This window comes from Lethenteron reissneri, chromosome 11 (assembly GCF_015708825.2).
Source record: "Lethenteron reissneri isolate LAM-NWPU_2019-01 chromosome 11, ASM1570882v1, whole genome shotgun sequence".
NCBI lineage: Eukaryota > Metazoa > Chordata > Hyperoartia > Petromyzontiformes > Petromyzontidae > Lethenteron > Lethenteron reissneri.
Genome location: NC_083789.1, coordinates 5,197,430 through 5,220,349, shown reverse-complemented (window position 1 = coordinate 5,220,349; position 22,920 = coordinate 5,197,430). Strand labels below are relative to the sequence as shown.

At 45.4% G+C, this 22,920-nt stretch overlaps 1 protein-coding gene across 3 annotated transcripts; it reads left to right on the top strand.

Moving 5' to 3' along the window:
- The first annotated feature begins 6,910 nt into the window (after positions 1-6,910).
- On the top strand, positions 6,911-13,632 carry CALM1 (calmodulin 1). Of its 3 annotated transcripts, none has more exons than XM_061549837.1 (7): positions 6,911-6,950; positions 7,188-7,282; positions 10,484-10,514; positions 10,987-11,130; positions 11,836-11,942; positions 12,550-12,685; positions 12,822-13,632. In XM_061549837.1, exons 2-7 carry the CDS (start codon positions 7,280-7,282, stop codon positions 12,848-12,850), a joined length of 450 nt encoding a protein of 149 aa, XP_061405821.1. In that variant the 5' UTR covers positions 6,911-6,950; positions 7,188-7,279; the 3' UTR covers positions 12,851-13,632. The 3 variants fall into 3 exon arrangements, with proteins under 3 accessions (XP_061405821.1, XP_061405822.1, XP_061405820.1); XM_061549838.1 differs by having other exon boundaries at positions 6,920-6,963; XM_061549836.1 differs by lacking the exon at positions 6,911-6,950 and having other exon boundaries at positions 6,970-7,282.
- The last annotated feature ends 9,288 nt before the right edge of the window (positions 13,633-22,920 follow it).

Sequence of the window (22,920 nt, the reverse complement as noted above, 5' to 3'; positions counted from 1 at the left end):
CAGCACACAGCGTAGGACGGGGCGGCCAGGAATGTGCCCGGACTCGTTCGACTCGGAAAGCCAAGCAGGGGCGTTGTTCAGCCTGGACAATTTTGATTTAAAATAATAACATTGTTGTATCTATATGCGACCTTTTGTTGTTGTTGTTGTTGCCAGCGCTGTATATCGATAGTAACGCAGAGGGGGGGAAACGGGTCCTATCGATGTATTGTACTGTCACTGCACATAACCCGAGCGATTTCATGCGTTGGCGTTTGCATTGTCCTTGTGATGTTCGCATTTTGGTCTACACAGCAATATTCTTTTTTACAAATATTTAAATTTTCTTGCTGTGGTTTTCACACCTGACGATTACTTGTGTTGCAATCGAAACGTCGTGAGAATTTAATAGTTTTTATTTTTATGTTTTCCCTTCGACGTGACTTTACCGAAAGAATCAAGAATAACTTTTTAAAATATTTTTTTTTGGAGAATGACGGAGAGGAGAAACATGTCGACGTTTCGGCCGACTGGCCTTCTCAAGGAAATGTTGAGGTGGTGTCGCACGTCTGCAATCCAGCACTGCGGACGCAGCGGACAACACCGTGGGGGGGGGGGGTCGAGGAGGTCCCGTAACCTCCTGGCTCACTAATATCATCCGTCTCATCTGTGCGGGATACAGTGTTGCCCCCTCGCACACGTGGGGGGGGGGTATGAGTAAACAAAACAAACAACATACAATGCAGGACCCTCTTGAAAAAAGAGTGGAGACCGATGGTTATGCACAAGACGATAACGGTGATCTGTATCTGATAACTTGAGCTTCATCTCAGCCAGGCCTCTAAGGGGTCAGCGACCCCGAAAAAAACACACGTCCGCATCCAGCACACCACATGCACAACACCTCTCACCGACCGTGGCCGGTGGGCGATACGATAGCGTCAGCCATGCACCACGGAAGCAACCCTCGTTTAAGTGGCGCAAATGAATGAGATTGGAGTAACGCGACACGCGAAGATAACTCCGTTAGGGTACTGCACGCGGTGCACGTTACAGAATTGATTCTATCGCACGTGGGTGTTGCGTTGTGCCTTCACTGCAGCGTGGGGACGCACCACCGTAGTTCTAATCATCATAGCCACTTCGTGTGCGATTAATCCATCGTGCTATACACCATCATCATCAGCAGTGGCGGCAAGCCACGGTCAAACCCACAGTTCCGTCGAAATCTTTCACGGTTCTGCGATGGCGCCGCAGTGGCGAGATGTTAACTCCCTCGCCTGGTATACAGGAGGTCGTGAGTTAGACCCCAATCCTGAAGTCTGTATATTTGGAGTTTGCGTGTTCTCCTCGTGGTCGTGCGGATTTTCTCCGAGTCCTGCGGTTTTTCTTTTACCCCACATTTAGAATCAACGTGCGTTTAGATTATTTGGCCGCTATACATGTCCACGTGATGTGAAGCTACTTCGTTGAGAGTAATTTCTGATAGCCCGGTCGCTTCTGAAAAAAATAGCTATATATAGCTCAGTGGGCCTTACCTGGTGAACTGAAATATAGTTTAGTTTTATATTTAGACGACGTTCCAATACACCCAGCAGCACCTTTGTTTTTTGTTTGTTGCAGTTGCACCCGATTCAAGAGCTGAATGGCTCACAGGGCTATACCTAATAAATGAACTTGAACTTGAACCTCTGGAGCATGACCTGTTTTTCACGTCCGCACATTGAGTAGAGGGGATCCGACACAGATAATTGCACCCTTCCCGTGTTGAGCCACCAAATGGAAAGCGTCGCAATTTATCGCAGCATACACCTAGTGGCGGGAGGGGGGGGGGGACGGTGTGTAGGCATCAGCACTGGGGAGACAAAGACGGCCGGGCGTGGTGCTGGCCACGCACTCCCTCGTGCGCCGTGCCGGCTATCACGGTTGGCTACGTACGGTGTGAAAGAAGTGCAACATACATAATGAACATAACATCAACACAATATCATATGAATATAGTACATCGATGTAAATAATATAACAATCGTATATTGTCAATTTCGTAGAATAAATCATCACCACCAAGACGATCAACCATAACGTGCGTCATCATAGTCATCTAATTTCACATATAAGTGTCATCAATAACAACAGCCGCATTATTAACCATCATCCCTCCATCGTTGTTGTCACCACCACCACCACCATTATCATCAGCGCCATCATGACCACCAACATCACTAACCATCATCAAAAGCGACATCAAAGACAAAGATCCCCCGTATAGCCTTAACAGACTGGTGGGGCAAGTGCTGTTAGCGAGCACCTATGAAGGCTGGGATCGTACACGAGGGGTGAGTGGCCAGCACCACGCCCGACCGCCGTTGTCTCCCTAGTGACGATATTTACACACCGCACCAGGTACTCATTTTAGGCTGAGTCGACATAGGGGAGGCCCAGGAACCGGTTCAAATAATCGTCACCGGTGTCGGCTTCTGTGAGCGCGAATCGAAGTCGGGTGAACAGGTTCGTAACGCAGCAGCTCGCTAACCACTTGCACCACCGCTCCCCTCCATCATCACTTTCAGCACCACCATCATCATCATCAGCACCATGACCGCAGCCCGGATCTCCCCTCCCCCCCTCCAGCGTGATGCAGCTCAGCGCCGGGACGTCATTGGTATTGTACATTATGTAATCCTGAGCACAGTAAAGTGCCCCGAAACATTCCCCGGGCGAGCATATAAATGTAATTTTTTTAATACCGTATTCTATGGATTACGAGAGTCTTCGGAAAGTAAGACGCATCCCAAAATGTGTGCCCGTTGTCAATAAAGTTATACAAATACGGTTATATATATATACACACACCGACCTACTGGATTATAAGACGCGCCTTCAAAGCTTGTTGCTCTAAAATACAGGCAGGGAGGAGGGATGGATGCGTCTTATAATCAATATAATACGGTAATTGTTGTTATAGACCACATAAACCAAGCAATATTAACAGATATCCCTGGACACCGTTGAAAAGACTTTCCGGCTAAAAATATCCATATATACATAACATAAGTGGGAGAAATTTGAGAGGCAGTTGATTCCAAAGTCCCCACATATGCACCACAAAATCTCCAACACACTTGTTAAATATTGTAACTCTCCACTCTCTCTTGATAATATGTGACGCCAACGCTTTCACAATATTCGGTCACCTGTTGAGAAAAAAGTCAGAAGGCTATTAAGCAATCAGCGGGGTACGTAATTTAACGTGTTCACGAGCATATATCAAAACCCCGTGAGTGCCTTGCGTGTTCAGTGAACTGATGTGACCATCTTTGGGCCAATGTGCTTCAAGGCAACACGTGATACACTAATCACGGATGAGTGATGATTAGCCAAGGCATGATTGGAACGCGTCTGAGAGAACGTCCACGGAGGAGATGGAAGCAGGTGATGACAGTTTGAGCAGTGGATTGGCCATGGCTGACGGTAGTGAACAGTGTACTGTATATGGGTAAATCTATTTACTAATTCATTTAATGGGGGGGGGGGGGGTGTCAATGTGATGGATGAAGACCTTCACACACCGTGTCAGCTTTGAAAGTTGTTTGGCCATACTTCACCCACGGTGGTCAGGTTTGGTGAAGTTGTGCAAGGTACCTGCAGAAACAGTTCCGCTGTCACTCGCCACTGATGTATGTAGTCAGGAATTGAAGAAATGTAGCTGGGCGTTATGGTAAAGTGCGCAAACCAATGTGCCACCGCTCCCTCAATATGAGTAAACATGTATGTCAACTTTTTATTCTTGGTTCTTTTGGTAAAGTCACGTGGAAGGGAAATAATAAAATAATAAAATTTTTTCAATAAAATTATCACGACGTTTCGATTGCAACACAAGCAATCATCATCAGGTGTGAAAACCACAGCAAGAAACGTCGTGAGAATTGTTTTTTTTTAATGATTTCCCTTCTACGTGACTTTACCGAAAGAACCAAGAATATTAATCCCTGCAGTCACGAAAACTTTAAATCGAAATATATGTCAACTATCATAATCTAGTTCGTGGACCAGTATCTGAATGCTGTAGAGGACATCTAAATCCACTTCAGCCTCCCGTATATCACGAGACTTCTGTGTGACCACCACCACTATGAATACCTCCCCGTGTCCCTGCCCCACAGCATTCGCTCACTCTGTGTTGAGTTTGCTGCCCTTCCCCCGCACCTCCAATTATCACGGTTGGCTACGTACGGTGCGACAAAAGTTCAACATAAGTTCAACAGACTAATAGAGAACGACTCTGGAGCGCGATGGAGAACCACAGACATTCAGCAAAGGCAGCAGTCGCGTTGTGATGTGTAGGCGCTCAGGTCTGCGGTCCTCTATACATTAAGGTGCTATCGGCCAAATAAGTAGTGCACGCATGTGGGAGAAAACCTGGAGCATCTGAAAACGCACGCATGCGAAGGAGCAACACGCTATCCCACACAGATGGAACAGGTGGGGTCCACATTTTCTGTGTGTGCACTGCTTTGTGGCAAGCCAGGGTTATAGCATCTTGACGCCCGTGGGGGAGTTTGAAAACGTTTGTGTGATCCTCCAGCCCTCGTTGCCTCCACAGTGCTGGATTACAGGCGTGTCACAGCCACCCGGCTAATAGAGATACAGTGTGAACACAATTCTCGTTCAACAAGCTCGCTAAGCAATTACGGACGCCGCAGAAAGAAAAAAAACACATTAGACAGCATGCCGGGGGCAATTATTGAAAGTGGATTGGGATCAAAGTGAGGATTTACTCAATTGGGAATACATGTACACAAACGCAATCTTTGCTAGTGATTGCAAAAACTTAGCAGGACCCTCCTGAACAAAGAGGCACGGTCAGACTCTCCTCGGTAAGCAAACGTAATCATGCATAATACAGAGGCAGACCAGAGCAGGTTGCCGTCGATATGAAAATGAAACTTGTTCGTGGAAAGTAACAGCAATTATTATCTGAAGAGAGGGGCGTTCTCTGTGCAAATTACCTGGTGTGCCATTTCAATCAGAAACAGACGAAACGAAATAAGAGTTGAAATGTCCACAAAGCAGAACGGGGAGACGCATGTTTAAAATTAGACTGCTAGGCAGAAAGAGGAACGTTTAGATTGGAGCGGAAAAGAATATATTAGAGACACTGTCATAAGAGGAAGTAGGATTGGGACAGGATATGTCGAGAGAAGGAACGATGACCGTGGCTAAGTGCTCACAAGGCAGTCCCACTAAGGAGATGGAGCGATGGGATCAGCTCATGTGCCGGTAGCTTGATGGGACTGGTTGTATCCCCAAGATTGTGAATTATCGACGGATTGCGGAGGCGTTTATCCAGCAGTGGATTTAGCCATGGCTGCTGATGATGACGTTACACACAGGGCACACAAGCATGCACTATGGACTCGTGTATCATTCAGTCCATGGCCTATATACACACACACACAGCCATCTTTGTCGATCCACTGCTGGCTGGGTGAGGGCCCATGCCTGGATGAGGCGTCTCTTCCATGGGGATCTTACAAGTCGTTGGGTAGGTCAGTTGACCATACTTCAGCACGCTATCTCGGTGCAGGTTGGCATTAGGGCTGAACGATTAATCGATTTCAAATCGAAATCGCAATTTGAAACAATGCAATTAGCAAATAGAAAAGGCTGCGATTTTTGCGATTTCAAAAGTCCTATTACATTCTTATTGGAATTGTTTTATTTGTATTATAAATTTATTTAACTTAATTATTGTTCTATGTTTGATTGTTCTATTTCATTAAAACATTTTAATAAATACATGTTGGAAGCAATGAATATATTTTAAATTCTCATCCTTGCATTAGAATATATAGAGCAGTTCATATTTTGATGGTATCATGTGGCAATGCTCCGTCACATGTTTTAAATATATTACACAGTGAATATTGAACTGAAGCTTGACTTAAAAAAATGTAATCGCAAATCAAATCGGAATCTGTCAGAAAAATCGCAATTAGATATTTTCCCCAAATCGTTCAGCCCGAGTTGGCATTCATTGAATACGAGGATGTTGTTAGGCTTCATGGAGGCTAAAGCGGGTTATATGGCGGAAAGGCAGTTTGACGATTATGGGCCTAGATTAGAGGGGTTATTTGTGGGTAAGGCTATTGGACTATATGGAGTAGGCTACGGGGGGGGGGCTATATGGTCTGCTATAACTATAGGCTCCAGGCATAGGGTCATACGGCGGCTAAAACATTGGATTGGGAGGGGTTCGGCCAGGGGTCGGCAACCAAAATAAAAAGCATTTTTTTTCGAATTCTGGGGAAAAAAACTAATTTCAAGAGCTGCAATCCATGTGAACACGAGATGGTCCTTAAAGAGCCGCATGCGGCTCTTTAAGGACGGGGCTATGTAGGGTCTATGGCCAGGCTGTGGGGCTATATGGTGGAGCAGGCTGTTATTGGAGCTGGGCTACAGCCATAGCGGTCATAAGGGGGCTAAACCACTGGGCTGGGAGTGAGTTTGACTATTTGCTGGCTGCAGGGTTATGTAGGGTTTATGACCAGGCTATATGGGGGAGCCGGCTGCTATTGGAGCTGGGCTACAGCCATAGGGGTACCCATAAGGGGTCTAACCCACTGGGCTAGGCACCCTCTGCTATTCTGTGGGCGTGTGGGGTTGATGGCCAGGCTGTGGGGCTATATGGGGGAGCCGGCTGCTATTGGGGGCCGTGTAGGAGGCGTGCGCTTGCGGCGGCGGGGGAGGAGATGGCGCGAGCGCAGCGGATCTGCGCGACTCTTTATATAGCGCCACCCCCGGGGGGCCCCCGACGTTTGACGCATTGCGGATACCCCGCAGCCAATCAGAGGCCGCGATTCAAACGCGTCCCCCCCCCCCCCCACACGCGGATATCCTGCCGCGTAACGGCCGAGCCGAGGCCACATCACCGCGTACATGAAGGCGCGCTCCGCCGCAGAGCAAACAGAGTGCGTGGTTTCGGTGAGGGGTAAAAGCTATCGCGGGGAGATTTTTTCGTCCCTTTGATGTTTGTTTGTTGAAACGAAGTCGATCTTTATTTTTCGACGTCGTCTTATTGATCAGTTTCGCGCGTCTTTGTCGGTTTTTATAAGAGGAGAAATCACCCCGCCCGTGTCCGTGTTAAACAGCAGCAGCCAGCAACGTCGCGGAGACGACCACGAGGTTTTTTTTATTCTTCTTCACAGCGGCGGCGATTTTGCAAGCGAAGAGGAGAAGAGTTTTGAGTTAGAAGACGAAATAAAATTTGATAAAAGAAAAGCTCAAAGAACTTAAAGCAATGGTGAGTTGTCGCTGGTACTAACTTTGCTTTACGATGTTTTCAAAGTACGGGGTTTTTAAAAAAAAATGTTTTACCTCAGTTATTTGTGGTGTCACGAACGCGATCGATTTTATCGCGTCTTTGACGTAAAACAAAGTTAAATTATGAGAATAGTTTACGAAACTGAGGCGGTTGAGGTAACGTTGTTAGCGTGTTAACAACAGGTGGTGGGGGGGTTGATATTTTGGCGGGATTTTTGTGCGTCTCGCCCGTCAACGAAACAAAATGTTAAATATATTAAAAAATAAAGTCACGTAGAAGGAAAATAATAAAAATAAAATAAAGCAATAAAATAAAAATATTACAAATTATTAAGGAAACGAAACGTCCACGCCCCAGTTCAACCATAACGCGACACCCGCATAGTACAGCACATTTATACATTAAACACACGCGTGGGTATGACAACTACACACATTTTTGTGTGTTACAACTACACACGTTTGTGTGTATTACAAGTTACACACATTTGTGTGTAAGTTGCTGCTGTGAGGGGAGCGGTGGCGCAGTGGTTAGCGCACTGCGATAAGAACCCGGTTCTATTCCCAGCCACGATCAATGTATCAGCGGCGATTGCTATCTTTATTTAACCAGTCTTGGGATCTTAACCTTACGTTTGACTCGATTATTAAACGAGTACCCGGTGTGGTGTGTGTATAACACATCGGTACTGAGGAGAGAGACAAAGGTGGCCGGGCGTGGTTCTTACCGCGACACTTTTGCCTGCTTTGGCCTTCATGGTACTCGTTTAACAGCACTTTATTACGTATATGTCTCTTTCTATTCGCTAAAACTGACCTAATAATCAAATATCAAGTGACCAAATGTTTGGCTAATGTTGAACGCGTGTCTACGCTTGTTGTACACGTTTATTTTTATCAGGTTAAACTATGTAGCTACCAACTTAACATTGCACGTGTAAGAATATAAAACTGTGACTATCCCCCACCACGTGGGTCATTTAGCAGTGTCTCGTGAGTCTAATTAAAGTATTTGTGTTTGGAGGTAAGCTTTGCACAGGTATATTTATTGATAGTGTAGCACGAGTCTAATTAAAGTATTTGTGTTTGGAGGTAAGCTTTGCACAGGTATATTTATTGATAGTGTAGCACGAGTCTAATTAAAGTATTTGTGTTTGGAGGTAAGCTTTGCACAGGTATATTTATTGATAGTGTAGCACGAGTCTAATTAAAGTATTTGTGTTTGGAGGTAAGCTTTGTACAGGTATATTTATTGATAGTGTAGCACGAGTCTAATTAAAGTATTTGTGTTTGGAGGTAAGCTTTGCACAGGTATATTTATTGATAGTGTAGCACGAGTCTAATTAAAGCATGCGTGTTTGAAGGTAAGCTTTGTACAGGTATATTTATTGATAGTGTAGCACGAGTCTAATTAAAGTATTTGTGTTTGGAGGTAAGCTTTGTACAGGTATATTTATTGATAGTGTAGCACGAGTCTAATTAAAGTATTTGTGTTTGGAGGTAAGCTTTGTACAGGTATATTTATTGATAGTGTAGCACGAGTCTAATTAAAGTATTTGTGTTTGGAGGTAAGCTTTGTACAGGTATATTTATTGATAGTGTAGCACGAGTCTAATTAAAGTATTTGTGTTTGGAGGTAAGCTTTGCACAGGTATATTTATTGATAGTGTAGCACGAGTCTAATTAAAGTATTTGTGTTTGGAGGTAAGCTTTGTACAGGTATATTTATTGATAGTGTAGCACGAGTCTAATTAAAGTATTTGTGTTTGGAGGTAAGCTTTGCACAGGTATATTTATTGATAGTGTAGCACGAGTCTAATTAAAGTATTTGTGTTTGGAGGTAAGCTTTGCACAGGTATATTTATTGATAGTGTAGCACGAGTCTAATTAAAGTATTTGTGTTTGGAGGTAAGCTTTGCACAGGTATATTTATTGATAGTGTAGCACGAGTCTAATTAAAGTATTTGTGTTTGGAGGTAAGCTTTGCACAGGTATATTTATTGATAGTGTAGCACGAGTCTAATTAAAGTATTTGTGTTTGGAGGTAAGCTTTGCACAGGTATATTTATTGATAGTGTAGCACGAGTCTAATTAAAGTATTTGTGTTTGGAGGTAAGCTTTGCACAGGTATATTTATTGATAGTGTAGCACGAGTCTAATTAAAGTATTTGTGTTTGGAGGTAAGCTTTGTACAGGTATATTTATTGATAGTGTAGCACGAGTCTAATTAAAGCATGCGTGTTTGAAGGTAAGCTTTGTACAGGTATATTTATTAATAGTTAGTGTAGCACGAGTCTAATTGCAGCATGTGTGGTTAAAGGTAAGTGTTGTAGAGGTATATTTATTGGTAGTTACGGGTTGTGGGTGTTGGCAGTCCGTGGTTAGCACCGTTTCGCCACGAACCGGGGGGGCTGTAGCAGCGTTTGATTGCAGTCCACGGCTAACTTCAGTGGATATTTATATCGAAACCTGCCTTGCCCATCCCTCCACCTCTTCACCAATGGGTTGACCGGAGTGGTGAAGTATGGTTAAGTAACCCCCAGCCCCCCCATGACCAACAAGGCGTGGAGGGGAGAGCCCTAAGCCAACAAGTTGATTTTTTTTTCCTTCAAAGGGCTGGGTCAGTTGAAGTATGCGTTGGCTTCCTGCAAGACGTGGTAACTTTAGTTCAAGCAGCAATGTGTAATCTGTGTCATGTCACATGTGGTATGCGTTTTCAGCTTACTCTTTACAAGTAGTATTTTGTCGTCTTATCGAGGCTACAATCCCAGTTTGTACTGCTGCTGTGTGTGTTTGCTAAATAAGGTAGTCGGCATATCACCATGGACGAAACTAGGTCACATTTCATAGACATACTTAGCCGCGTATTTTTAATTAGGGGGAAAAAAGTAGAAAATGGCTTTACTGTTAAGTAACGTGAACACGTTAATGGGCTCTTATGTTGTATATCCGCTCCCTGTTCAACTCTTCTTACATTACCTGCGTGTGAACGCCATTCATAAGACTTGGCTGGGTGGGGCAAAGGGGAGTTAACCAGCCTCTGTCGGTACGCTGTAAACCTATTAATACTTACACTGCAAATGTATAAAAAGTTAGTCGCAAGAATCGTTACATTTCCAGTTTTCTGGAAGAAAAACCAGAAGTGTTTTTAATTGCGTCCACATGTCATTTTGTGCCGTAGGCCGATCAGCTGACTGAAGAGCAGATTGCAGGTAAAAATCGCACGTGGTGTTCGAATTTTGCAAAAGTCAAGTCAGTCGTCTGCCACCTTTTTCAAACTTACCACAGACTTAGAAAGTGCACACTTCTTAACATGCAACATTCATTCTTTAATATTTATGATCAGGTGTGTTTTATTTTTCTCAATGACTACAGTTGTGCCAGCGGTGATTAAATATTAGACCATTGTAATAAACCTAAATAAAACAACTTTCTTGTCCTGCGTGTAACGTTAAGTGTATTTTCTGAAATGTAACTCTCTGAATTAGTTAAAGCGGTGAACAAACGGCCCTTTTATGTCCTTGGATCCATAGTCCAGACCACGAGTTTGCACGCGAAGTTTTTACTGCTCATAAAAACTGCACGCCCACCAACTCCCCCCCAGCAAACGCACTCACCCCCCCATCCGCAGTCCCAACCCCACCCACTGAGCCAACTCTACCGTCATTGCCCTCCTCCCCGCAGAGTTCAAGGAGGCGTTCTCGCTTTTCGACAAGGACGGCGATGGCACCATCACCACCAAGGAGCTGGGCACGGTGATGCGCTCGCTGGGCCAAAATCCCACCGAGGCAGAGCTGCAGGACATGATCAACGAGGTGGACGCCGACGGTACAGGCTCCACTACAACCAATAACCATGCCCCCCCCCCCCTCCTACTTGCTGCTTGCCAACTCTGGCCCGGAAGCACACGCGTTCATGGCAGAAGTGCATTTTGGACAGCTTTAGAGACTGCTGTCCTTGGGGGTCGAAACTGGATCCCTGGCTGTGCCAGTTACTTAATTGAAGCTGGTGGTGGTGGTTAGGGGGGTGTAAAGTCAGTTGTCATCTGCGCACAGCTTTTATCTCGTGAATTTAAGGGGACATTTTATTTTTGGGAGCTGTTGAACATATTTGACTCTCAGTAGCCTGCAACCTGCTCTGCTCAATGCAGTGTTTCTCCAAGACTCGTTAATCTCAGGTAAACACATTGAGAAGGTGATGTGGCAGTTTTGGTGTACACTTACACTTGTGGTTTTCCACAGGCTTGAATTGCATGGCCACTATACAACTGCTAGGCCTGCCTTTAGTGCCTGCAAAGTAGACAAGCATTTATATTACCCACATTTTGTAACGGCCTGCAATGTAGTGCATCAAATTTCGCTTCATTGGGCTTCCTCATTGTGGCATAGAATGTGCAGACTTGGCAATGGATTAGTGACGTCCCCATTGTTTGACAAGTTACTGTGAATATGGCATGATGTGGATGGCCATCTCCACATCTGTCATTGTGATTGGGAGTCTTCACACGAGTTGACATTTTGGTTGCTTTTGCAGGCAATGGTACGATCGACTTCCCAGAGTTCCTCACCATGATGGCTAGGAAGATGAAGGATACGGACAGCGAGGAGGAGATTCGTGAGGCCTTTCGGGTCTTTGACAAGGTGAGTCTGCTTGAACCTTATCTGCCCCCAATGGTTCTCAGAAAATGCACGATAAGGATGTGAGGAGGCTTTTGGCTTTGCAGTAAATATGAAATAAGATCTGACCTGGTTGTACCAAAATCTACCTAAAAGGGCTATAAATGGAGGTATTTGCTCATAAGATGACACTTTCGATTGATAGATGGCTGGTAACAAAGTGGAGTTATTTGAAACGTTTTTAAAACTGAATATGTACAACGAAAGTATTCACCATCCATATTCTAGCATAGGTCACTTTCCTATGTCAATTTAGTTCCATCTGCAACCATTTGCAATTTAAGGTTTTATACCCAGCATTCTAGTCCGCACTTGCACATTGTGGCACGGTTACTGTAAAAAGCACATTGCATGTGTTTCTAAACCAATGCAGTGCTGTGTGCAACTTGGCAATTCAGCCAGCAAGGAGGGAAGCAAGGGGACCTGATAAAAAGCATGTACAAGTAGCATGGAAACTGCATGCAGTTACAGCAGAGATTCATGCTTCATTAATGTTTCATTTCCACGTGCACCTTTGAGTTTGTTCAGCCAGTGGCCCTGTAAAGGCAATTTGTGTGTGTGCGGTCATTAGGATGGGAATGGCTACATCAGCGCAGCTGAGCTCCGCCATGTGATGACAAACCTCGGGGAGAAGCTGACCGATGAGGAGGTGGACGAGATGATCCGCGAGGCCGACATCGACGGGGACGGCCAAGTCAACTACGAAGGTCGGTCACTGCGACTTCTGTCACCATTGTTGACCTTAAGTTAGTCGTGGTGGATGTCCTTCAATCGTAAACTGAAATATTGCAGGCAGAGGTATCTGCGGTGTTTTGTAATGAAATCCATGTTTTCTCTCTTCAGAATTTGTACAAATGATGACCGCAAAGTGAAGTCTCTGCATTGCAAGCCCCTTCCTACTCTCATCCCGAAGTGCAAGTTTGGATGACTGCCTTTCTTTTCTTTACTACTATTCTGCGCCACACAAAATGGTCACGTTAAAAAGTTTGAGCTCATGGATGTTCGTATAAAAACGATTCCAAACGGCTCCCTCTTGCCCCCCCATCTTTTCTTTTTGGCAGCTGGCCACTGCCTTGGAGCAAAGGGGTTGGTGCCCCTGGTCTCCCGTTCCCCTACACACACTCCCCTACGCCGCCGTACGGCCATGCCACCCGTACGAACTAACTGGCAACTAACTAGCGCGTTGCCACGCAACGTGGATGCGCTTTGCGAGGTTGGCTGTGCTCTGCCACCGGGTCGTTGGCCACATGCCGAGGCGGGTGCAACACACGCAGGGTTGTTGCTGGTATCTTTGTCTAGGGTAGTATTTCCCATCTCGGTGGTCTTGAGGCGTTGTGAGAATGTTACTTCATGTAGCCTCTCAAAAGAGGTGACTTATGTGAGTGTAATCGTATCATCTTTGCACTATTGTGTAAGAGGTTATTAAGAGGATTACCCTTTAATATTCTTCACTCACAGTTATACCTACGCTTCATTACGGTGGGTGGAAAGTTTCATATTCTCAGATTGTTTTCTTTTCTCCTGTATATTTACTTCTGGTTGTGATGCATTCTTTCTGGCTTGTACAATTTTAAAGTCTGGTTATTTGCTACTGAGTCCATTCCAAGTTGTACAAGTTAAAAATTTTCAATAAATACTTTTGCATAACATTAAACCTGATAATGGTTTTGTTTTGTGTGCTTGCGGTGGTTCATTTGCTTTGGACAAGGCGTATTTTTTGTTGTTGGTCACGTGCCTTTGTGTGCTCGTTCAGTGTTCGTGAGCACTCTGGACACCTCATGGTAGTGTTGCATCAGTGGTATTTGTGATTTAAAAGTATTTTTTCCCTTTGTGATCTGATATTGAAAACAATAAAATGTGCTTTAAAATAATTTTAATGTAAAGCTACATCCACTCTTCAGCAATTCATTTTATACAACTTTTGGGGGCCGAGTTACCCATAAACATTCTAATATAAAGTGTAAAGTGTCTACTTTGAACACAGGTGAAATTTAAACAAACGGACATGTTTAATTTAAAATTTTTGGTAAGTCTTTGCCTCCAAACATCAGTATTGTGTAGAAATGGCATTGCCTTTGTAACGGTATATAATCAGCATTTCTTTAGAATGTCATGCCACTTTAGTCTGTCTCCAGAAAATGGAGGCTTGTAATTTTCTGAACTAGGAACTTAAGTAGATTTTGTGCCCTCAGCTTACAACTTGGGGGCTTACAACTTTGGAGTATATAAAGCAATTGCTTGCAAGGGATATTGCTTAAACTGTAAACGGAGTTATTTGTAACTTGGTTGCAGGTGCCTATAATTATATTCAAGAACTGAAATTGCGCAAAAGTGGATGTGGCTTATATTAAATGTTTATTAAATTTGCTTAAAATGCATGCAATGGTTTATTGGTGTGAAGACTTTGTTTTTAGGTAATGGCATATAAAGCTGCCATGGAATGTAAGCAGACCGCTTTCTAGTGATAACCTTGGATGTGCATACAGCAATTGTTAAGTAAATGTATGTACATTTTAAGTGAATGTCATACATTTGAAATGGCATGTCTGCATTGGTGCTGCTGCTGCTATGTAGCGCAACAGACGTGAGCACAAGCTGATATCAGTCTTGCATGTCTCTTCCCAAACTTTCTCATAAGAACGAATGTGCTGTAGCATAAATAAATGGCCCAACCTAAGTTTAAAAGTTAAACGAAGTCCATAGTCAAGTACAAACGGGTTTTTAAAACGTTTGAGAGAAATAAAATGCACACTAGCATATTAATATATTTTCATTTGCACCCATTTTTGATACTGCAAATATAAGACTTGGATACATTGGATTCAGAGGTGGGTCTTGCAATTGGAGGGGGGGGGGGCATCCGTGACTCGTATTTGAGTATTTCGTTATCAAAATTACAATATAAATACTGTATACAACCTGAACCATTGTTATTGAGGATTTTTGTGATATCTGATTAATAAACATGGTTGTAGAGGAGCGCCTGGCTATTGATCTTTTAATTGTTGAGTTTTAACTGTTGGTGATGAAACGTGTTTTGGGAGGAAAACTTCCATCAAGTTTTCCTTCATTACATAACTGTAAAACAGTAAAACATTTTTACACGGTGACCCTTTTCTAAATAATCACTATTGGCCCTCAACCATTGCTGATTATACATTTCCAAGTTTATTAGTGCTTGTTAAGTACAAAAAAAAATGTTGGCAGCCTTTTTAAGTTAATGTGAAAGTACGAGTCCCAATATCTGGCGGACATTGTGTGCAGGGTAACGTCGCGGTTCGGTTATGGTATGCTGTTGATTAAAGTGGCGCATTTCTCCCGGCTTGTCCGCTAATTGGTGGGAACGTGCTAAGCGGATTCATTAAGTTCAAATCCTGCGTGGCTGCTTTTTCCACGCCTTGGATCTATCATCAACCTCGTAACAATGACCACTGGCTATAACCCCAAGTGAACCCAACTTCTAACGGACCACAAGTCGTCCATGAAAACGCGTTTCAATACTAACCAAGACGTAAGTGAAGTTGGGCAATTGTCCAGAGTTATTGGCTCACCTTCAACCAAAAATCCCTACGATTATAGTATTACATGCAATGGCAATAAACCATGACGGGTTCATGTAAGGTTTTGCTACAGATTTGTCAAGCGTTTGTAATATGCTCATTACAAGACGCGAGTAAATTGTTTACAACGCGCCACCCTTAAGATCCGGTTGAGGTCGGCCGTGGATAAGATGCAAGCTCATTCACTGCTGGATGAAGGCCTCCCCAAGCCGCCATCAGCCCTGAGGGTCGTTCGTGTTGTAATGCAACAATCAATCTAGCTTCTGCAAACAAGGTAATCTCATCACCCCACCTTTGTGTTGGACGTTCTCGTGGCATCTTTCCTCCCTTGGCTGGCACTCCATCAATCTCGGCCATCACTTCAACTGTTTAGAAAAGTAAGAGGGCTTGAGCAGGACAAAGCTACAAGAGATTATGGCAATATTTAAAAGCATATAGTATTTGTATATGAAGTATTGGCAAGACAATAGAACTGAGGCTCCCAAACTAAACCAAAAATTCCTTTGAAGGTTGATTTTGGCCCAACAGCTTAATCGTAATCCGTTTGTGGTCGCTGAAATAGGCATAATCTGGTGACCTTCCCCCTCAATGGTAAGTCATACTATGAGAGTTGGTAAGCTTAATTAAGAGGACGATGATCCTTGGTGTAGGAAATTTGGTCGTGGGTTTCTACCACTTACTCCGTAGTTGCCAGCGGTTGAGACGATCATCGCCCATCTGTTTAACTACAAACTTGAACTCGGTAGTAATTAGACTACGTAGATCAGCCCCAATTAATTAGTGATACCGTGGCAAGCAAGATTAGCTTCTGAGAAAAGTGGAGATTCATCTGCGAACGTGAAACAAAGCATCTGTGCTGCGTTTAGGTAACGGGATATAGCACATGTGTAAAAATATATATTTAGAGAAACATGCGGGAGGAAATGATGAATTAAAGACGAGGAGAGAGAGAGAGAGAGCTGTCCTCATCGGCGAGGGATAGAAAGCATTGCTCGGAAAGATCGTTAATATTTAATTTGCGGGTGAAAGTTAGAAAGGGACCTTTTTGCACGGAGCCGCGCATCACTTATTGATGATGGCACCGCGCGCGTGAGACGGCAGGAGCCCGGGACATTGGTGGGTCGCGCGCATGGCGAGGGAGACACGCTCCAGGGATCACGTGAAGAGTCCCCTTGAGCGAGCACGACTCGTTTCGCCTAATGAATTGGCAAAGGCTAAATGGTTGCAGAGGCCGTGGCGAAGAAGGGAGAGTGAATGAGAGTTAGGCTTGGGTGGTGCGCTGATGAAATGTCAGGGGTTTGCTTCATTAAAATAGTGGTCGTATGTAATCATAACCATTCAATAAGTAAAAACATATATACAGAAAATTAATAATCTTTAGCAACAGCACCACCACAACATAACATAATTAATTACCAGGTCTCGTGATATTTTATTAATTACCCACGACTAAAATATCACTAATATAATCCTAATCAGCAGCAGCATCACCATCAATCACAAATCACTCCCAGTATCCCCATCATCAACACCATCTTCATCATAACAAATTTACATGAAGTAATTGTTGGTGAAACACGAGTAGAAAACGCAGCTGAATATGTTAACAATTTGAGGGCGGTTTGGGATTTTAATGGTGAAATAAAGTGGGGGGAAAGATCAGGATGGAGTGCTTTTTGGAAAAATGAATGTGACGGTGAAAAACAAACAAATGTGTTTTACGAAGAGCGTTCTTAAGGAGTTTATATTACCTGCCACGGCATATGGATTGAATTACGGACATTGACGTAGAAGTTGGAACAAAAGTGGAAACCTGCACAGAGGAATGCCACTGCAAAAGGAAAACGCGGATCAGAAAACATACGCAGGTTTAAGACATTCGCTGTTAAGGAAAAACACATTCCTGCGGAGGGAGCTGGTAGGAACGTTGGGTTGCTCGGTCAATGGCCTGCAGGGTCAACGGCGGCGTGGTGTATTCCGCAAATATGGCCGACTGTGAGGGCGGGCACAAGCCGGCGTGAGTAGGTAAAAGTTGAGCTTTATAAGGGCACCACGGGGTGACCAGCCCCTCCCCACCCAACCCTACCCCTCACACCCCCTACCCTCCCCACCCAGCCCCACCCCACCCTACCCACCCAGCCCCTCCCCACCCTCCCCTCCCCACCCAGCCCCACCCTCCCCACCCAGCCCCTCCCCACTCTCCCCACCCAGCCTCTCCCCACCCAGCCCCTCCCTTCTCCACCCAGCCCCACCCCTCCCATTTTTGGATGCACGACGGACGAACGGACACAAGAATCCCCTGTGGGCTGGTGTAACCAGGAGGTTCCTACCAGTATACGTGTGCTTGGAGGGGACACCACGAGGGAGACCAACGTGTACGACCAGAGGAGAGATGGAAGCGATGCAATGAGCTTGTATGCAAGACAGAATGAAACATCGCGTGACCGTGAGTGATGGTGTGGGGAGGCCTTCATCCAGAAGTATATACATCATGGCTCATGATGTTAACACATCCATCCTAACCATCACTATCATCCAACATCGTGCAGTGCGAAAGAAGTTCAAAATACATCATTAACATTTAAATGTGAAAGTGCAGCAACTCAATGACTTGTCCCATTGCCTCCACTAGAGGGCGCTTTAGAGAGCTTGAGAATGCAGTTACAGCATCTCCATCTCACTCGAGAGGGGTGTTTGGCCTACTCTATACTACGCTGGACCAGACATTCTGGAAGAGGTGGCAGTACCCACACTTTACTCCACCACACGGACGCGACCTCGACTAATCGGTGCAACCGTTTGTACTGCTGAGTGGACAGAGGCAGGGGGGATGAGTGGTTTAGAAACCTTTGGGGCCGTCCATAAATGACGTCACGCGATTTTTTACGATTTTTGACCCCCCCCCCCCTTCGTCACACGACGTCACAAAAAAGTCAGACCCCCCCTCAAATATGACGTCACAAAGCTCTGCCCCCCCCCCCAAATAAAACATGCTTCAAATCGCTTTAAACATTGTCATTGTAGTGCGTATTCAATGTGGCGCTGCACTCTGATGTAGGAGAAAACATTTATTAAAAAAAATTTAATCAAATAGAACGTGTTGTCTATATTTATTTAAAGTTGCGCATTTTGATGTGATATCACATTTCTCAACCCCCCCTCCCTCGTCACACATCGTCACAAATGTCTGACCCCCCCCCCCCTAGGTGCGTGACGTCATTTATGGACGGCTCCTTATCCATTGTTTCAACTTACACCATAGCAGCATCCTGGTTAGTCCATGGGCCCAGATATTCCGTACCAACCGAGGTGGCATAATATTTGAAATTCCAATTTATTGATGTGGTCACTAACAGTAAATTATGTGATAACCATTACGAATGAGTGAGTTATCTAATAATTAATGTAGATTAATTATCACGGTTAGCTACGTACTGAGCGAACGAAGTTCAACGTACATACATATAAATAAATCGGTACAGTACTTGGGAAGTTTTGCTAACTTTAGTGGTATACAAATGTCCACTCTGTCCCATGGGCTACATGAGAAAAGTGTGCTTGATAGTTGCAGCTTGGGAGTGATGCCATGCGCCTGGCTGTTTATCCGTTGGTACCGCATCTATTTTTAATGGAAGAGTGGCTATAAGCAGCTTCGGGGCCGATATTAAAAGTAAAATGTATATTTATTTGACCAAATAAGGCCCACCGAGCTATACCGTCTATCTTTTTTAAGAAGCGACTTGGCCACAAATCATAGCTTGACGAAGTGGCTTTTCACGTGGACATTCACAGCAGCCAAATGCTCTAAACGCGTGATGTTAATTCTAAAAGTTGGGGGAAAAAACCGGACGACCCGGAGAAAAATCCACGCGACCACGGGTAGAGAGCGAGACACGCAAAATCCAATTTTACAGTAGGCAGTCAGGGTCGGGATTGAACCCACGAGTCTCCTGGATAGCAGGCGAGGAAGTTTACATCTCACCACCACTGCCCCCTATGCCAACTTATAGGTGGATTTGTACATTTATAAATTAGACTTCTCATGAACTGCAGATCAAACAGCTGGCAGGTGTACAAACGTACGTGCGCACAACACTGGGTAAAAGTAAACACAACTCCACTTTTAAATAAGTTAATCAGCCTATTTATTGGTCTTCCAGAACCTAGATTGTCAAGAGACATTTATTTTTGCAGCTGGCAAACTGTGGACCTCTCTCATTTGCAAAACCCAGCAAATGCGAAGATACCGGTCTCTTGAGTTCTCACATGGCTCGGCAAAACTTTACATGCAATACTACTCGACATGTGAAAAAAGAGCATAATAGCTCATCGGATTCCTCCAGTACACCGCCTAAAATAAATATTTTGATTCTGTAAATAAAACCGGTGTCGACCTGGGTCGCATTGGCAGAATCGTGCTCAAGTTCGGGTACAAACAGTGCGGATGAGCCACTTATTATGTAGCTGCCAACAACATCAACAATAATCATTGATTACATTTACCCGACTGTATAATGTGTAATGACAGTGTGACACCTGCTGGCCTGGAAGGCGAATCACGGGTACGGGCACGGTTAAGTAACAACCAATCAGAGAAGTAGGGGTATCTGGGGCAAAGGTAAAAGGTGGGGTTAGCCGAGAAACTCCCCAAACTTGCTCGAAGGTTCCACGAGAGGGCGTGGCTGGAGGTGGGACCGAGTCACGCCTGGGAGGATATAAGGAGTGGGCTCAGGGCTTGTGTGGCGTCTTGGGTCGTGGCTGCGTCGCTGCTTGCAGACATCGCGCTCTGTCGTCTGGCCACGTGGAAGATCTCCTGCGTGGTTTCCATCGCCGTGATCGTCACGCCAGCCAGCGGCGTAGCCAACTGAGGGCGATGGGACCACGCCGAGTGATCGGCTGTGTGTAGCCAGTAGAGGTGTTAACACCTAGTGATGTACTCGGTGTGAGAAGGAATAAGTATTGGCCCGTGTTGTGCCCAGTGTGAGTAATAAAAAGTACCCTCTACACGACGTGTCGTGGAAGTCGCTTATTACAAAGATAAAGATTCCCCCTGTAGCCTGAACAGACTGTAGGGGCAAATGTTGTTAACGAGCAGCACCTATGAAGGCCGGAACGGCGCACGAGGGGGTGGGTATGGGTGGCCAGCACCAAGCCCTTTGTCTCCCCCCAGCGACGATGTTTTTAGACACCGCAACCAGGTACTCATTTGAGGCCGAGTCTACCTAGGGGAAGACCCAGTAACCAGGTTCAGATATTCGTCATTGGGTGCCTTGTCGGCCGTGAGAGAGCCCCAATCATGCTCAAAGGAGAACTCTCAATCTCCATCATCTGCGCCGAGCCACTGCACTCGAGCTGTTTGCATTCCACGTTGCTATGACGGGTCCAAAGTACTTTCAGTTTCATTTCAGTTTCATTTATTAGGTATAGCTCTGTGAGCCATTCGGCTCTTGAATCGGGTGCAACCGCAACAAACAAAAACATGAACAAGAAACATATTAAAGTGACTACACGCAAACAGAAAAATCCAGAAAAAACAGCAAAGTCTTCCAGAAAAACACCGCATTTCACCGCTGTGTGTAAAAATCCCTGTGGGATGCAAGTCAAACACAATAACAACCATAAAACAATTTAGATGAAAGTTATCAGTCTAACTCTGTACTACAACAAACAAATATGGCTAAACCAAAACGTTTTCGAAATCACCAAAATAAAGCTATAAAAGCAATGTAACAGTTGTTGCTGCAACACTGCACGTTCGAAACTTTGTTTCTAGTCGGTCACCAGAGGTGGTGGTAGTTGTGTAAGGAACACATTCCTGCGGAGGGATCTAGTAGGAACGTTGGGTTGCTCTGTCAATGGCCAGGGTCAACGGCGGCGTGGTGTATTCCGCAAATATAGCCTGACTGTGAGGGCGGGCACAAGCCGGCGTGAGTAGGTTAAACGTTGAGTTTTATAAGGGCACCACGGGGTGACCAGCCCCTCCCCACCCAGCCCCACCCCTCCCTCCCACCCCCCACCCAGCCCCACCCTCCACACCCAGCCCCTCCCCACCCAGCCTCTCCCTCCTCACCCAGCCCCACCCCTCCCACCCCACACCCAGCAGCATCCTCCCCACCCAGCCCGTTCCCACCCTCCCCTCCCCGCCCAGCCCCTCCCCATCCTCCTCCCCTCTCCACCCAGCCCCACCCCTCCCATTTTTGGATGCACGACGGACGGACACAATAATCCCCTGTGGGCTGGTGTAACCAGGAGCTTCCTACCAGTAACCCCCCCCCCCCCCCACAAAGGTCTCAACGCAGGCGAGAACACTCCCTTGGGGCCGTTCTTGTAAACAGAGCGGCCATTGGCTCCGTGTAACAGCCCCTGCGTCATCTCGGGACGGCTGCTCGCCTCCTTCATCTTGCTCAAGGAAACTTGTCGCCGCTAAAATTCGATGTCGCTGAAACTTGTTGTTTGTTTGTTATCGTCTTCTTGGTTCTTTCGGTAAAGTCACGTAGAAGGGAAATAATAAAATAATAAAACATAATGAAATTAAAATCCTCACGACGTTTCGGCCACAACACAAGCAGCCGTCCTCAGATGAGGAAACAGCTGTCGGAAAGACAGCGTCCATAAATGACGTCACGCGATTTTGGACGATTTTTGACCCCCCCCCTCGTCACACGACGTCACAAAGAGTCAGACCCCCCCCCCCTCAAATATGACGTCACAAAGCTCTGCCCCCCCCCCAAAATAAAACATACTTCAAATCGCTTTAAACTATTGTCATTGTAGTGCGTATTTAATGTGGCGCTGCACTCTGATGTTGTAGGAGAAAACATTTATTAAAAAGTATTTAATTAAATAGAACGTGTTGTCTATATTTATTTAAAGTTTCGCATTTTGATGTGACGTCACATTTCTCAACCCACCCCCCTCGTCACACATCGTCTCAAATATCTGACACACCCCCCCCCTAGGTGCGTGACGTCATTTTTGAACGGCCCCTAACACGGAGTCTGCACTATAACGCACCGTGGGTGAGTAAGTGGGTGGGTGGGTGAGTGAGTGGGTGAGTGAGTGGGTGGGTGAGTGGGTGAGTGGGTGGGTGGGTGAGTGGTGATGGTGAGTGGGTGGGTGGGTGGGTGAGTGGGTGGGTGGGTGAGTGAGTGAGTGGGTGGGTGGGTGAGTGGGTGGGTGGGTGGTGAGTGAGTGAGTGAGTGGGTTGGTGAGTGAGTGGGTGGGTGGGTTGGTGAGTGAGTGGGTGGGTAAGTGAGTGGGTGGGTGAGTGAGTGGGTGAGTGAGTAAGTGGGTGGGTGGGTGAGTAAGTGGGTGGGTGAGTGAGTAAGTGAGTGAGTGGGTGGGTGAGTGAGTAAGTGGGTGGGTGGGTGAGTCCCCTGAGG

Excerpts from the sequence above, each read along its gene's own strand:
- CALM1 (XM_061549837.1), top strand. Across the intron at positions 11,131-11,835 it reads CAACGAGGTGGACGCCGACG|GCAATGGTACGATCGACTTC; the intron begins GTACAGGCTCCA and ends TTGCTTTTGCAG. Across the intron at positions 11,943-12,549 it reads CCTTTCGGGTCTTTGACAAG|GATGGGAATGGCTACATCAG; the intron begins GTGAGTCTGCTT and ends TGCGGTCATTAG.